General features: G+C 40.7%; 1 protein-coding gene across 4 annotated transcripts in view; it reads left to right on the forward strand.

The window, feature by feature from the left end:
* The first annotated feature begins 633 nt into the window (after nucleotides 1-633).
* Nucleotides 634-16638, forward strand: part of PTBP3 (polypyrimidine tract binding protein 3) — a 116372-nt gene continuing 100367 nt past the window's right edge. For 2 of the 4 annotated variants that reach the window (XM_032308468.1, XM_032308469.1), the window contains exons 1-2: nucleotides 634-845; nucleotides 3789-3822. In XM_032308468.1, the coding sequence (XP_032164359.1) occupies nucleotides 838-845; nucleotides 3789-3822 (42 nt within the window). In that variant the 5' untranslated portion in view covers nucleotides 634-837. The remainder of the gene's footprint in view (nucleotides 846-3788; nucleotides 3823-16638) is intronic. The other 2 variants (XM_032308470.1, XM_032308471.1) reach the window with 1 other exon arrangement.

Genomic DNA, 16638 nt, shown 5'->3' on the forward strand with positions numbered 1-16638 from the left:
CTCAACTGAGAGGTTCTCAAGTTCGGGCAGTCTCTTTCATTCATTTAAATCTCAACCACACCTATCGGGCGGGAGCGAGTCTCAGCAGTCGGCTCCCAGGACCCGGCGGACGACCCGCGGGGCCTCGTACTGGCGGGAGTTCGTGGCAGCCCGTATCCCGAGCCGGGGCTTCCCCGGGTTGCAGGGCCCGGGGCTTCGAAGACCACGGCCCCCACCGGGCCTCCGTGCATGGGGTCCAGCCACCGCCGCCACCAATCCACGGCGGTTTTCGGGTCCCGGCGAGACACTCCTACCTACATTCCAGAGCCGGGTCTCCAACGCTTTTCCCACGGGGAGACCGAGGTGTCCGAGCCCAGCAGCCCGAGGCAGAGCGGCCGGAAAGCTGGCGGGGCCCGCGGGTGGGCGGGCGGGGCGACTGAGCGGGAAGCACAAGGAGCGCGCTCCCGTGAACGCAGGAGGGAAGCGGGGGCGATGCGCGAGCACGCGCTGGGGAGAGAGGCCGGGAGGCGGAGTCTTAGGGCGACGGCAGGAAGAGGGCGCCCTGGAGCCGAGCGGGAGGCCGGCTGGGGGCGGGGCAGAGGGAGGGCGTCGACCCCTAGGGGGCGGGGCGAGGCGAGGCGGGGACGCGCTTGCGGGGTGGGGAAGGCGGGGGCGCGGCTGTGGCGGGAGCGTCCCTGGTCTCCGCCCCTGTTTCCCACTCTCCTCCACCTCCTAGCCGGCGGGGCTCCGGAGAGGCGCCGCTTGTCCGTCCCCGGAGCCACCCGGCTGCCGCCGCCTCCGCCCTCCGCTCGCGGTGAACCCGTCAGTCCCCGCACCGTGCGCTCGTCCGTCTGGGCCATGGATGGGTAAGTACTCGAAGGCGCAGCGGTTGTGCGGGGCTGCGGTTGCCCCGCTTCCTTTCGGCTCTCGGCCGGACGCGCCACGGCCGGGGAGCCGGGCGCTGCGCCGGCGGCCGGGGGAGCGACCCCGGCCGAGTCCGACGGCGGGGCTTCCGGGCGCCCGGAATCGCTGAGGGGCGGTCCGCCGCCCCCTCTTCTCCCCCGGCTGGGGCGCCCCCGTAATATCAGCCCCTTCACATCCTCACACCCGGAAGCGGAGGAAAGCCGGGTGCAGCCGCCGGGTGCAGCCGCGGGGTGCCGGGGTCCGCCCTCCGCGCGCAGAGTCCGGGGAGCCCGGCCGGGCCTGCCGACACTTCCTCTCAGAAAATGGTGCGCTGCGCTGGGGGAGGCGGAGGCGGCGCTCGGGGCGGGCGTCCTCCCGCTTGGGGAGTTGCTGTTTACCGGTGAGGTGGGGCGAGCGTTGGCGCTTCCCCTGGTGGGGAGGCGAGTGGCCGCGGAGAGGCAGACGGCGAGTGCACGCGTCGGGGCACGTCTGGGCGGCGACCTGGTCCCGAAGCCAGGGCCCCCCGCGGCGTGTCGACGTGCGGGGGAACCCGCCGAGGTCTCCGAACCAGGTCTGCGAGCTGTGCTAAGATCTCTGTATACCGGGCGTCTGGACCTGGTGATCGTGGACCGCAGCCCCCACATACCCCCAAAAGAAACTTCGTGAATTTCTGCAATTTTCGGGAGCGTTCAGACGCTCTGAAAGTGAATGAGGTCCGTGGCCAAAATAAAAATATTCTGGATTCACGGATTGAAAAATTTCGCTGAGAACCCAGGGATATGGCTTGGAACCTGATAGATAATTTAATATTCAAAGAAACGACTAGATTAGGATCTTCGTGTATTAATTGTAGCATGTGCATATCAAGATTTAAAAAATATCTCCTGCTCTGTTAGAGCTTGCAAATCCACTATTCATTCTCATTATATATTTGAGTTTTTGTTTGGCCTTTTACTTGCTTTTGAGGACAACATATCTGTAACCCCCCTGGTTGTAGAATATGTGGAACTTGCGTAAACAGTAAAAGCCTTGTACATGTTACCATAGAGTTGATGACTGTTGCCATGCTGTGTAAAGACAATGGAATCTTCCAACAATTTTTGCCTTCGTTAGACTTCTTTTATCTACTTTCATAACGTTAAGTCTGTATGATATTTGGATTAACTCATTTGAATGCAAATTGCACTCTGCTGCAGATTTTAGAGTGCGGTTTTAGATTTCACTGATGGTTGTGATGTTCTATATTTTGTTTTAATTGAAGCGGTATTCGTTGTTTAATTGAAAGTTTTCTGAGGACATTGTTGAGAACTCATTTCACATCACCTGCTTCGGTTACACTTTATATGTGTGCAAAGTTTTGCTGCTTTAATTTGTGTGATTATGCCAACATTTCAGTTTAGAAAGATTGTGAAATTAGCGTCTCACTGTGTGTAGTCCGTTGTCGTTAGACAGTTTGACTTGAGCCATGGAAGCAGGCTAGCTTTTTTGTATTGGAAAATTGATAGTGTGATAGTGATGACAAAAGACTCCACTTACGCATCTTGGCTATTAAACTCTTGGGTAACTGAGAAGTGCAAACTTACTCTTTTGGATAGTTTAATAACTCTTCACCCTATATGTGGCTTTAAAGCTAGGAATGAGTTTTTTGGTTTGTATACGTGGGGCAGTAAGACATTCTGGAAATTAAGTTCAGGACCTATACAGTCTTATTTTCTATGCAGTGTTATTTGTCGCATTTAAATTTCAGACAAATGAATTGCAAGTTTCCAGAGTCTATAAGAAAAAATTAAAAATCGACATGGTTATTGTTTATTTTTTTACATGGTTATTGTTTAAAACAAATTTGCATCATTGAACAATCCAGATTCATAATTTTTTTTTACTTTTATTAAGTAATGGCATTATAGGATATTAACAATATATAGAATTTAGTTAGAGCTTTCTTTTAGGAGATATGAAGGAAGACTGTAATTGATTGTTTTGGTGTGAGAAAAGATGGATTTCTGTTTGGAGAACTTTATAGGAGTTTTTACACCTTGGGGTTAAGGGATGTGGTTTTGAACCCAGTGACTGCTTTCTGGAGGCTAACTAACTTTCTGCATTTTCCCACACAGCCTGAAAAGATCCTTTTTCATTATTTTGGATAGTTCAAAAAGAAATATCAATCCACCAGTCAATATATCTTTCAAGTTCTTCCTCAAATCCCAACTGTCGTGTGTGTGTGTGTGTGTGTGTGTGTGTGTACGTGTTCATTTCCTCCTGAGATAATTTATACTTAAACACAGTTTTGATGTGGTAGAGTTTTTTTAAAAAGCAGATCTTGAAAAAAAAGAAAAGAAAATAAAAAGCAGATCTTGAAAATTTTCATGTCTGAAATTTAATATTTGCATTTATTTTAGTTCTGAGAGACTATCTTAGTTGTATTTTGTTGAGCTGTTTTGGGTGGTAGATGGAAATTTGCAAGATACCTTCTATTTCTGTAAAAGCCACTCAACTAGTTTAGTTTTATTTAAAGTTTTAAAACACGGTCATTCAGACCAGTGATTTAAAAGAATGAACTTTGGCAATTTTAAGTTTTGATTTGGATTTGTTAAATAGAGGTAAATAGATAAACACATGTTAGTCATTTTATTGAAACAGCTGTATTTTAATAAATGCTGAAAGAATTGGATTTACTTTTTATTTCTTAAATTGTGGTTGAAGCTTTGCTTTATACTCTGCTGTTGCTAGACTGTCCCATCACTTTCCTTTGTATTAACATTTCACAATTCATCACATTCTTATTTTTATTAATTTTTATTATTATAATGCTTTTCCTTTTTTTCTTTAATCTTATTATCTCTGTCTTTGAAAAACTTGTTCTCTAACTTTGTTTCCCATTTTCTCTTTTTACTTTTTCCATACAGTGTTGTTACAGATCTTATAGCAGTCGGTTTAAAGGTAGGACTCTTTTACTATCCTTTCATAAGCTTTTTAAAATCTTTGTTTTGGCATTTTTTTTCCCCAGTGGTGATAATCATCTCATCTGTTCATAAAATTATGTTTTACTGTGTGATAATAATCTTTCATTTTTATTTAGCCCCAAAATAAGTGGATCTGTAGCTGATTTTGGATTTTACATAATTATATAGATTTTGGATTTTACATACAACATTATCTTGTATGACTAAAATGAAAGTTAGCCCAAAGTTACTTTTACTTTCTTACAAAATACTTTACTTTTACTTTTTACAAAGTTTTTACTTGAATTATCAGAGTTCATTTATTTGATTTTGTTTTGTTTTACGAGTTAGATGTAGTCTAGATTGTATTTCCCTATCATGTTTGTTCTTCTATTTTCTCTTGGTTGTATTTATGAGAAATAAAATAGTAATAGCAGCTAAAGTTTCTTCAATTCCTAGTATGTGTCAGCTGCTTTACACATATTTCACTAATTATGATAGTTTTTCAAGGTAGGTATTAAAAATTCCCATTTTATTTTATTTTAAAAATTTTACTTAATTGACAGAGAGACAAAGCGAGAGAGGGAACACGAGTAGGGGGAGTGGGAGAGGGAGAAGCAGGCTTTCTGCTGAGCAGGGAGTCTGATGCGGGACTCTATCCTGGGATAATGGCCTGAGCTGAAGGCAGATGCTTAACGACTGAGCCACCCAGGCACCCCAATAAATTCCCATTTTAGAGATGTAAAAATAGGTGCAGAGAGTTTGTTTTCAAGGTGTTATGCACCAGAGTTCAAACGCATGTCTTCCTGGTTCCAAAGCCTGACTTTTTTTTTTTTTATATAACTAGCTGTCAGTAATAAGGGTTCTGTCTAGAAAGTGAACAGGAGATCTGGATAATTAATATTTTACAGTAATAACTCTTCTAAGCTAAGTCACATTAGTTTTATCAGTTTTTTCATTTATTGAATTCTAAAATATAAATCAAGTAAACAATATTCACCAATATGAGGCTTTTAAAATATAAACGGGTGTGTTAAGGTTTCCTTTAGCAATTTGATATTTGATGTACCTGAGTTAGGAATCTAGTTCTAGAGGCCACTTATGGTTTGGATTACTACAGAAAACAAAAATAAATAATTCGTGTTTATATTATATGTATTTTGTATAAGGTTGTTTCACCACTTTCTGTCTTCCTGTATCTCTTCTTCATCTCTTCTTGCACTTCTAGCAATTTCAGTACTTCCACATTTGCAGTTACTGGATGTGGTGGCGGTGCTCTTATTCTTAAAATACCATAAAAAATAAGCATAATAGCATATGAAACTAACAATAGGATTCTTAACATTAACATAATAGGGAACCACTGCTTATACTGTCATTTGAGGTTGGGTGGAGTTAGCTTGCTTTGGCAAACTTTGAACATATTTTATGAATTGAAAATAAATGAAGGAATCTCTTTAGTGAGATATGCTTTTCTTTTTTTTTTTTTTTTTCACAGATACGTAAGTTACTTTCTCTTTTGGGAATGACACTAAGAGATTAGAAACTGCAGGCTCATATCTAGGACCACTTTTGGTGACTCTATAGGTACCTGTGAGGGAAAGGATATCTAAAGTGAATGTTGGGGTGCCTAGGCGGCTCAGTTGGTTAAGTGACTGCCTTCAGCTCAGGTCATGATGCTAGAGTCCTGGCATCGAGTCCCACATCAGGCTCCCAGCTCCATGGGGAGTCTGCTTCTCCCTCTGACCTCCCCTCTCATGCTCTCTCACTCTGTCTCTGTCTCTCTCTCTCTCAAATAAATAAGTAAAATCTTCAAAAAAAAAAAAACAGTGAATGTTGTTTGGTTTTAGCTGAAATGTGATTTGCGATTCTAAAGTTTATCTGGCACAATGAATACATGAGACATTTAAAAAACTTAACCATTTTTGAGTAGAGAAATTATGCTTGAAGGGATATTATGGCTTTTTTATTATGGGGGAAAATATATCTTAACGATAAATAAAAGAAAAAGATTAGACATGGCAACCAGGTTTGAATACATGATTTTGATTTCTTACTACCTGTTCAGTAGCAAGCACTTTGAAAACAAAGATCACATCCTGCTCTGAAGAGATCAGCTGACTTAGTTGTTTCACTAGGCATTCTATATTTTTATAGACTTAAATATTGGAAATGGCAATAAATTACTCATTATATAGAAGATTTTTCTTAAGATAGTTCTCCTTCTTTCTTGGATCCCATCCAGGGAGTTTAGTTACCAGGTAATAGGCTGATAAGGCTCATAATTCATCTAGCTTATATAAACCAAAATAAGCAAATTCAAATAAGTCCTTTAAGAATGTCAGTTACTAGGGGCGCCTGGGTGGCTCAGTGGTTTGGGCTGCTGCCTTCGGCTCGGGTCATGATCTCAGGGTCCTGGGATTGAGCCCCTGGGATTCTCTGCTCCGCAGGAAGCCTGCTTCCCTCTTTCTCTCTCTCTCTCTCTGCCTGCCTCTCTGCCTACTTGTGATCTCTGTCTGTCAAATAAGTAAATAAAATCTTTAAAAAAAAAAAAAAAGAATGTCAGTTACTTAAAAAAAAAAAAAAAAAAAAAGGAATGTCCGTTACCTTCCTCTGTTTGTTATCTGAATATGACAATACAACAAATAGTTTCAGCCAGTGGCAAAAGTGGATTTCAGGTTATGGTTCATAAGCTGCTTTCCCGGATTCAGAAAAATATGCATTTCATTTTTAAAGAATTAAACATATCCTTAAATATGAAATCCTTTATTTTAGGGGAAGAAAGCTGCATTATTTTTAGAGATGACTGATAATGAAAATATGTCAAGAACTTTATTATACCAGAGTGTCTCATTTGGTTAAAGGATCTGCCTTTAGCTTGGGTCTTAATCCCAGGGTCCTGGGATCAAGTCCTGCATTGGGCTCCCTGAAACAGGGAGCCTGTTTCTCCCTCTGCCTCTGCCTCTCTGTTTCTCAAGAATGAATAAATAAAATCTTAAAAAATTTTTTTTTTTATTATACTGGATAAATCAGACTGTCAGCATTGTGGGTAACATAGCTTTTTGTGTGTGTACCTAAGTATATTTTAAATTTACAGCTTATATTTTATTTACTAACTAGTTTATCTGAAACTCAAGTAGTTCCCATATTTTTGGTTATTTTCCCAAAGTACTGTAATCGTTATTAAAGCAAATGATTTTTGGGCACCTGGGTGTCTCAGGCCATTGAGTCTGACTTTGGCTCACCCAGGTCATGGTCTTCAGGGTTTTGAGATTGAACTCCCTGTTGGGCTCCCCACTCAGCAGTGAGTCTGCTTTTCCCTCTCCCTCTTCCCCTGCTCATTCTCTCTCTATTTCTTCTCTCTCTCTCTCTCTCTTGAGCTGGGGAAGGGGGAGACCAGAGGAGGAGGGAGAGAAGCAGACTCTCTGCTGAGCTGGGAGGCTGATGCTGCTCAGTCTCAGGATGGAGAGATCATGACCTGAGTCGAAATCAAGAATTGGCCACTTATCCGACAGGCACCCGCTCCCTTAAAACCTGATCTTTTTAAAATGATGATAGTCCATATGTTTTCTGAGTAGTCTTCCTATTTTAAATGATTAGATGAGTATAGAAAAACTCACGTTTAGTGGACTAAAATTGGCTTCTAATAAGTACCGCCCTGTCAGTATAAAGGAGAGAGCAATATAACAAATTTAAATTAATTTTGAAGATTCATTTTTTATTTGCTTGACCAGAGTTTAGCAAACTCCAGGCTGTGGACCAAATCCAGCGTGCCACCTGTTTTGTAAATAATTTTGTTGGAACCGAGCCATGCTAATTCCATATTGTCTGGTGACTTTCACAATAGAATGGTAGAATTGAATAGTTGAAGCAGTTATCATATGACCACGAAGCCTAAAATATTTACTTTCTGGCCCTTTTTAGAAAATGCTTGCCTGCTGCTGTGCTTGAGCTGTACAAAATGTGGAAGGCCTTTGCTGGAATTTTTTTTTAAATCGGGCTGTAATTTACATAGAGTGAAGGGTACACAGTGCAAGGGTACACAGTGTGTACTCAAGGGTACACAGTGCAATAAATTTTAACAAATGTATCCACCTGTGTTTCCTCCTCCCCAGTCAAGGCACTAGAATATCACCATAAAATATTCTTTGTTGTCTTTTTCCAGACTCATTGTAGGCAACTGTTCTGATTTCTATCATTGTAGATTATTTTTTCCTGTTTCTGAACTTAAATGGAATAAAATATTTACACATCATATACACAGCTCTTTGATGTCTGACTTCTCTTACTCAGCAAAATGATTATTTGTTTGTTTATAGATTTATTTATTGGGGGGGATGGGCAGAAGGAACCAGAGAAAGAGTCCTTAGCAGACTCTGCATGGTCTCTGCCCCATCTCCTCACCCTGAGATCACCATCTGAGCTAAAACCAAGAGTCGGTTGCTCAGCTGGTCCCTCAACCGACGGACTGAGCCAGCCAAGCGCCCCTCGGCAAAATGATTTTTAGCTTCAGCCATGTTGCATGTATCAGTGGTTGATTATTTTTATTTCTGAGAATATTCCATTATGTGAACATATTACAGTATTTAAAAATCTGTTCTTGGGGCGCCTGGTGGCTCAGTGCGTGAAGCGTCTGCCTTTGGCTCAGGTTGCGATCACAGGGTCCTGGGATCGAGCCCTGCATCGGGGTCTCTGTTTGGCGGGGAGCCTGCTTCTCCCTCCCTCTCTGCCTACTTGTAATCTCTCTCCTCTCTCTCTCTCTGTCAAATAAATAAATAAAATCTTTAAAAAAAAAATCTGTTCTCATGTTGGTAGATGTTTGGGTTCTTTTTAGATTTGGGCTATTCTGAATAAAGCTGCTATGATCATTTGTTTATGTCTTTGAGTAGATGTATGTTTCATTCTACACCATACCTAGGAATAAAATTAGATAATGTATATGTTTAAATTTGTAAGAGACTGTCAAACTATTTTCTTTTAAATGTTGTACCACTTTATACTCTTAACTAGCTTTGTATTAGAGTTTAGGTTGCCCACATCCTTGTTTACATGTGCATTTTGCCAGTCTTCACTTTTATCCATTCTAGTGGGTTTAACCAGAATTGCTAACGGTATCTCATTATACTTTTAATTTACACTGACCTCATAACTGGTAGTGGCACTTACCTTTTTGCATATTTCTACCCGTTCGTGTGTTTTTAGCCATTCACATATCTTTGTGACTGTCTGTTTTTTTTTTTTTAAAGATTTTATTTATTTGTTGGACACAGAGAGAGATCACAAGTAGGCAGAAAGGCAGGCAGAGGGGGAGGGGGAAGCAGGGTCCCTGCCAAGCAGAGAGCCCGGTGCGGGGGCTCTATCCCAGGACCCTGAGATCAAGACCTGAGCTGAAGGCAGAGGCTTAACCCACTGAGCCACCCAAGTGCCCCAGTCTATCAAGTTTTTTACCTTTTTTTTTTTTTTTTTTTTTTTAAAGATTTGTTTATTGGGGCGCCTGGGTGGTTCAGTCGGTTGAATGGCTGCCTTCAGCTTGGGTCGTGGTCCTGTGGTCCTGGGATTGAGCCTTACTTCGGGCTCCCTGTTTACCAGGGAGTCTGCTTCTCCCTCTGCCTCTGTCCCCTGCCCCACGCTCTCTCGCAAATAAATAAAATATTAAAAAAGAAAAGATTTATTTATTTTTAGGAAGAGAGAGGGAGGGAGGGAGGAAGAGAGGACATGGGGAGAGGAGCTGAGGGAGAGTCTTAAGCAGACTAGCTCTGAACACAGAGCATGTGGGGCTTGAGCTCAGGACCCTAAGATCATGACCTGAGCCAAAACAGAGTTGGGTGCTTAAGCAGGTGCCCTTTTTACCTACTTTAAAAAAAAAATTTAACTTTAATTTTTAATTTTTTAAAGATTTTAATTGAGAGAGAGAGAGAGAGAAAGAGAGGAAAGAGAGCATATGAACAGTAGGGAGGGGCAGAAGGGGAAGCCGACTTTCCATCGAGCAGGGAGCCCCACACAGGTCTTGATCCCAGACAGGAACCTGAAATTATTACTATTTTTTTAACGTATAATGTATTATTTATTTCAGTGGTACAGGTCCGTGATTCATCAGTCTTAACACAATTCACAGCACTCACTATAGCACATACCCTTTCCAGTGTCTATCACCCAGACACCCCATCCCTCCTACTCCACTCCAGCAACTCTCAGTTTTTTTCCCGAGATTAAGAGTCTTTTCCATTTTGTCTCCCTCTCTGGTTTCATCTTGTTTCATTTTCCCTCCCTTCCCCTATGATCCTCCATCTCGTTTCTCAAATTCCTCATATCAGATCATATGATAACTGTCTTTCTGTGATTGACTTATTTCGCTTAGCATAATACTCTCTAGTTCCATCTGCATCCTTGCAAATGGCAAGATTTCATTTTTTGATGGCTGCATAATATTCCTGTGTGTGTGTACACCACATCTTGTTTATCCATTCATGTGTTGATGGACACATCTAGGCTCTTTCCATAGTTTGGCTATTGTGGACCAGGACCTTGAAATTATGACCCGAGCTGAAGGCAGACACTAACTGAGCCACTACCTATTTTTTTTTTTAAATAGATTTCTTGCTGTGGTGCCTGGCAGGCTCATTCAGAAGAGCCTGTGACTCTTGATTGATCTCAGGGTGGTGAGTTCCAGCTCTGCATTGGGTGCATAGGTTACTTAAATAAATAATTAGATGAAAAACTGGGAAAAAAAAAGATGGGTTCCTGTAGATAGCATATAGTAAGACTATTTTTTAAAAACTATTTTAGGATTTTATTTATTTAAAGGATTTTATTTATTTGTCAGAGAGCAAGAGAGAGAGAGAAAGAGCACTCACAAGTAGGGGGAGCAGCAGGCAGAGGGAGAAGCAGGCTTCCCGCTGAGCACGGACGCCTGCTCCTCCCCCTTCCCCGCCAAGGTGGGACTCAATTCCAGGACCCCAGGGATCATGACCTGAGCTGAAGGCACTTGCTCAACTGACTGCACCACTGAGGCATCCCAGGGTTGTTTTTTTAAAAAAGCTTTTATTTATTTATTTGAAAGAATACAACAAGGTAGAGGAAGAGCGAATGAGAGCAAGCTGGAGCATGTTGGTAGAGGGGGCAGAGGGAGAAGAAGCAGCAGGTTCCTTGTTGAGCAGGGAGCTGACAGGACCCTGGGATCCTGTGCTGAGCCGAAAGCAGACAAAAGCCACCCAGGGGCCCCTAGTAAGGTGTTCTTTAAATCTTGTCTGACAGTCTGTCTTTTAATTGTATATAGACCAGTCGCACTTCAGGGGATGAATTAGTTGTATTAATACCTACCTTATCCATAATTGTTTTCTGTTGTTAAAAAACAAAATCAGGGGCGCCTGGGTGGCTCAGTGGGTTAAGCCTCTGCCTTCGGCTCAGGTAATAATCCCAGAGTCCTGTGATCAAGCCCCTCATTCGGCTCTCTGCTCCACAGGGAGCCTGCTTCCTCCTCTCTCTCTGCCTACTTGTGATCTCTGTCTGTCAAATAAATGAATAAAATCTTAAAAAAAAAAAAAAAACAGTCAGTCTAGTTAAATTTGAAGATCTGATTGGATTTCTTAAGTGATTCATGAATCAGGTAGCATCCCAGTGAATAAGAGGGGAGCTTCAAGGTGTTGTACAACATAGGTTTTTAAAGGAAGGAAGGTGGGGCAAGAAGTTATTAGTGAAAGAAAAGAATTGTTTAGGCAAGATCACCTTCTTTTACAGGGGTCTTACTATGCAGATTACCTCATCTTCCTCTGGGGGATTGAGAGAGTGCTCTTTGACAGATTATTTTATTGAGGCTGATCAGAAAATTCCTGACTGACGGGTTAAGACAATTCTGGGGGAGGTTGAAACTGCTAGTAGGTTAGGGATTAAGTCCAGATTTCATGATTTGTCTTAAGTGATGCCATTTTGGGCCTGTGGTTTTCTTTGTAACACTGTTCATTCACTTGTTCTTTGTTTTTATTTTCTTCATTCCATTTATTTACCTTCCCTGGTTTTGAGTTCATTTATCTCTCCTCTCAGCACATTATACTTATTTTAAATAGTTTTTTACTGGTTTCCCTATTCTAGTTATGTTTATAAGCTCCTCAAAGACTATTTAATTTTGATAAACTTCTTTTCCATGTTTTGGTTATGGCTTTTTGTTCTTGTCTAAGAACTCTGCTTATCCCAAAGGTAGAAAGATACTCTTTATTTGTTTTAAGAAGCCTCTACTTTGAACTTTTTAAAAGGTTAGGTCTGAGGTGAATCTCAGATTTGTTTTTGTGTGTCTTAGAGGTGCAGATTGACTTGTTTCCATAGGGTTATCAAGTTAGTTCTGCACCTTTTGTTAAAAAGGATTTCCTTTCTGTAATGAATTGTTTTGGTACCATTATTTGAAAATCAGCTCAACATTAGTGTCTGTTTATGCACAATGAATTTTTATCCATTATCTATTTATTATGTTAATATCACCCTGTTTTGAAAACAGTGGATTTATACTGTGCCTTAAGATCAAGATCTAGTGGGGCGCCTGGGTGGCTCAGTGGGTTAAGCTGCTGCCTTCGGCTCGGGCCCTGATCTCAGGGTCCTGGGATCGAGTCCCACATCGCGCTCTCTGCTCAGCGGGGAGCCTGCTTCCCTCTCTCAGTCTCTCTCTGCCTGCCTGTCTGCCTACTTGTGATCTCTGTCTGTCAAATAAATAAATAAAATCTTAAAAAAAAAAAAAGATCAAGATCTAGCATAGGTCCTCCAGCTTTGTTATTCTTTATCAATATTGTTTTAGTTATACTAAGTCATTTGTATTTTCCTTGAAAGTTTACAATCAGCTCATCAGTTTCTGTCTAGAAGCTGGGATGAGTTGGGTTGCATAGACTATATGGGTCAATTACGGAGAAATTGATGTTTCAGCCATAGTGAGTTTTGTAATTTGTGGAATAGAGTATATCAGATTTTTAGGTCTTCTGTAATTTCTTTTAGTGCTTCTTTGTAGTTCTCAGTGTTTACTGAAATAAACAGGTTTACATGTATATTTTAATCTGTGTATATATTATTTTTATACATATATAACCTGTATATATTGTTTATATATTTATGTAAGTATATGTAAAATATATATTTAACCTGTATATGTACATTATATATGTGTGTGTGTGTGTGTGTGTATATATTCGGTGTTTACTGAAATAAACAGGTTTACATGTATATTTTAACCTATGTAAACCTGAAATAAACAGGTTTACATGTGTGTGTGTATATATATATATATATATAATATTTTATTTATTTATTTGACACAGAGAGAGATGACAGTAGGCAGAGAGGCAGGCAGAGAGAGAGGAGGAAGCAGACTCCCTGCTGAGCAGAGAGCCCAATGCAGAGCACAGTCCCAGGACCCTGAGATCATGACCCGAGCTGAAGACAGAGGCTTTAACCCACTGAGCTACCCAGGCGCCCCTACATGTATATTTTAAATATATTCCTTTTTCCTTTTTATTGTAAGTTGTGTTCTTGTCAATATACAGAAATACTTTGCACATTTTGTTATTGTATTTTTTTAATTGCTTAGGATTTTTTTATGTACATGATCATGTCATCTGTAAATATAGTTTCATTTCTTATGATTTTTTTTCATGCCTTAATCTAAAATTTAAGACCTCCAGTGTAATGCTAAGTAGAGGTGACAACATGCTTGTCTTCTTCCTGCTCATAAGGGAAAGCAGTACATCTTCATTAGCTGTAGGTTTTTCTTAGATGCCTTGCTCCTGTTAAAACATTGCTTTCTGGGGCGCCTGGTGGCTCAGTGGGTTAAGCCTCTGCCTTCGGCTCAGGTCATGATCTCAGGGTCCTGGGATCGAGCCCCGCATTGGGCTCTTTGCTCAGTGGGGGGCCTGCTTCCCTCTCTGCCTGCCTGCTTCTCTGCCTGCTTCTCTGCCTGCTTGTGATCTCTGTCAAATACATAAATAATCTAAAAAAAAAAAAAAGATTGTAGCTTTGTTTAAAAAAAAAATTGCTTTCTGGGTGCTTGGGTGGCTCAGTTGGTTCAGCCATTATCTTCGGTTTGGGTCATGATCCTGGAGTCCTGGGATTGTGTCCCGCATAGGGCTCCCTGCTTGGCAGGAAGTCTGCTTCTCACTCTGACCCTCCCCCTTCTCATGCTCTCTCTCTCTCTCATTCTCTTTCTCTTTCAAATAAATAAGTAAAAACCTTTAAAAAATTGCTTTCTGTTCATTGTTTGCTGTTTTTTATTAACATGAATGGATGTTGGATTTGGATTGTTCAAGGTATTTGTGTATTGCAGCTAAATTGTTGAATATATGTGCATAAAATTGCTAATATTTCCTTATCTTGTTAATCTCTAGGATCTGTAATGATTTTCATCTTTTCATTTCTGATATCAGTAATTCATGTTGTCTTTCTTTTTTTGCTAATTGGTCTAACTAGAGGTTTTCAGTATGACTGATCTTTTTCAGAAGGCAATTTTTGGTTTCATTTATTTTCTCTTGTTTGATTTTTCTGTTTCATCACTTTCACTCTGTTATTAAAATTTATTCTCTTACATTTTCTGTGGGTCAGGAATCTAGGTGTGGCTTAGCTGAGTCCTCTGACTTTGGGGCACTTACACAAGAGTGTTATCAAGGTATTGGTAGATGCTGCAGTCATCTTCTGTGGAAGAATCTGCTTCCAAGCTTGGTCATATAATTGGCCAGAGTCTGTTCCTCCAGAGCTGTTGACCTGAGGGCCTCACTTCCTCATTTGTTGTTGGTTAAAGGCCGGCCTAATTTCCTCGCCGTGTGGGTCTCTCCATAGTGGAGCTTGCTTCAGCAACTTGTTTCTCCCAAGTAACCAATAGACAGAGTAAGAGTTAAGCAGAAGTCAGTTTTTCGAAACCTAATCTGAGAGGGGCAACCTATCATTTTTGCTAAAGTATTCTGTTCTTAGAGGTATGTTGCTAGGTGTAGCCTACACTGAAGGGTAGGGTGTTATACTGGATGTGAATACTAGACAGTGGGGATCATCTTAAAGGTTTGCCTACTACTCCATAAGAGAGTACAGAGTGGTGTAGGGATAATATACATGTTCAGCTTTATGATAGTTCCAGTACTGATTGACAGTGTTTGAGAGTTACTATTATTATAATTCTCACCAACACTTGGTATTTTCACTCCATATATTTTTTTTTACTCGGTATATTTTTAATGTAATCATTTTAATGCTATAAATTTTCTTGTAAACACAGCTTTAGCCACATCCCAAAAGTTTGATTTATTGTTTTCATTTTTATTGAGAGTAAATAAAACTGCAAGAAAGTAGGAGATACGTAACTTAAATGAAATGTACAAATTCCTCAAAAGACAGAAAATATTAAGTGACCGAAACTGACATGAGTTAGAAAGTTTTCCTTTTCATAAAGTGTTTGTTTAAGATTAGTATTATTTGTTCCTTAAATCTTTGATAAAATTCAAGATAGCTATTTGTGGTAAAGTTTTAAATTATGAACTCAGGTTTTAAAAAATAGATCCTGTGTTAATTCAGATTTTAAATTTCTTTAGCTGTATCCCACAGATTTTCATATACTGGTGTGTGCAAGTGTGGGGAAGATGCAGAGGGAAAGAATCTCCAAGCAGACTCCCAGCTGAGCTAGGAGCTGGAGACAGGGCTGGATCTCACAACCCATGAGATCACCACCTGAGCGAAAGCTGAGAGTTGGATGCTTAACCGACTGAGCCACCCAGACACCCCTGTTATACTGGGTTTTTACTTTCACTCAGTTTAAAATATTTTCTTTTGTGATTTCTCCTGTGACCCATGGTTGTTTCTAAGTGTGTGGTTTAATTTGTAAATATTTTAGGTTTTTCCAGATATCTTCATGTTACTCTTTTTTTGTGTGTGTGTTACTCTTTTAAGGTTACTTTGTATTGTATCATTTCAGTCTTTCTACATTTCCTGGAATTTGTTTTAATGTCAAGCATATAGTATGTATGAATGGTCTATATACATTTGAAAAGAGTGTATAGTCTACTTTTGTTAAGTGTATTGCCTTATAAATGTCAATAAAATAAGCTGTTTGAAAATTCAAGTCTTTTGGGTGCCTGGTTGGCTCAGTTAGTAGAGCATCCAACTTTTGATCTTGGAGGCTGTGTGTTTGAGCCCCACGTTAGGTGTATAGATTACTTTAAAACAAAGAAAATTCAAGGAGCTCCTGGGTAGCTTGGTCGTTAAATATCTGCCTTCGGCTCAGGTTGTGATCCCAGGGTCCTTCCTGGGATTGAGCCCTGTGTTAGGCTCCCTGCTTGGCGGGAAGCCTGCTTCTCCCTCTGCTACTCCCCAGCTTGTATTCCCTCTCTGGCTATCTCTCTTCTCTCTCTGTGTCAAATAAATAAAATCTTGAAAAAAAAATTCAAGTTTTCTGATATATTTACTGATTTTCTTTTTGTTCTGTTAAGTACTGAAAGAGGAGAGAATTGGCATTTCCATCCATAATTACAGATTTTTAATTTCTTTGTAGTTATGTCAGTTCTTGCTTCATTGTGTAGGGTGTCCCTCACTTTGAATTTAATCCATTCCTTTGTGTCTCGATTTAGGTTGTGTGTTTTTGGCAGGAATACCCCAGAAATGATGTTTTTTCTGAGTGTATTATATCAGAAGGCAGATGGTGTTGATTTGTTCTTACTTGTAGTGTTAATTTTGATACTTGGTTAAGGTTGCATTTGCTAGGTTTTCCACTGTAAATTTATTGTTTTTCCCTTGAAAGTTTGGTTGATCTAACTTGCAAAGCCATCTGGGCCTGGGTTGGGAGTAGAAGATGGGAAGTCTT

The sequence above is a fragment of the Mustela erminea genome, chromosome 12, assembly GCF_009829155.1.
Source record: "Mustela erminea isolate mMusErm1 chromosome 12, mMusErm1.Pri, whole genome shotgun sequence".
NCBI lineage: Eukaryota > Metazoa > Chordata > Mammalia > Carnivora > Mustelidae > Mustela > Mustela erminea.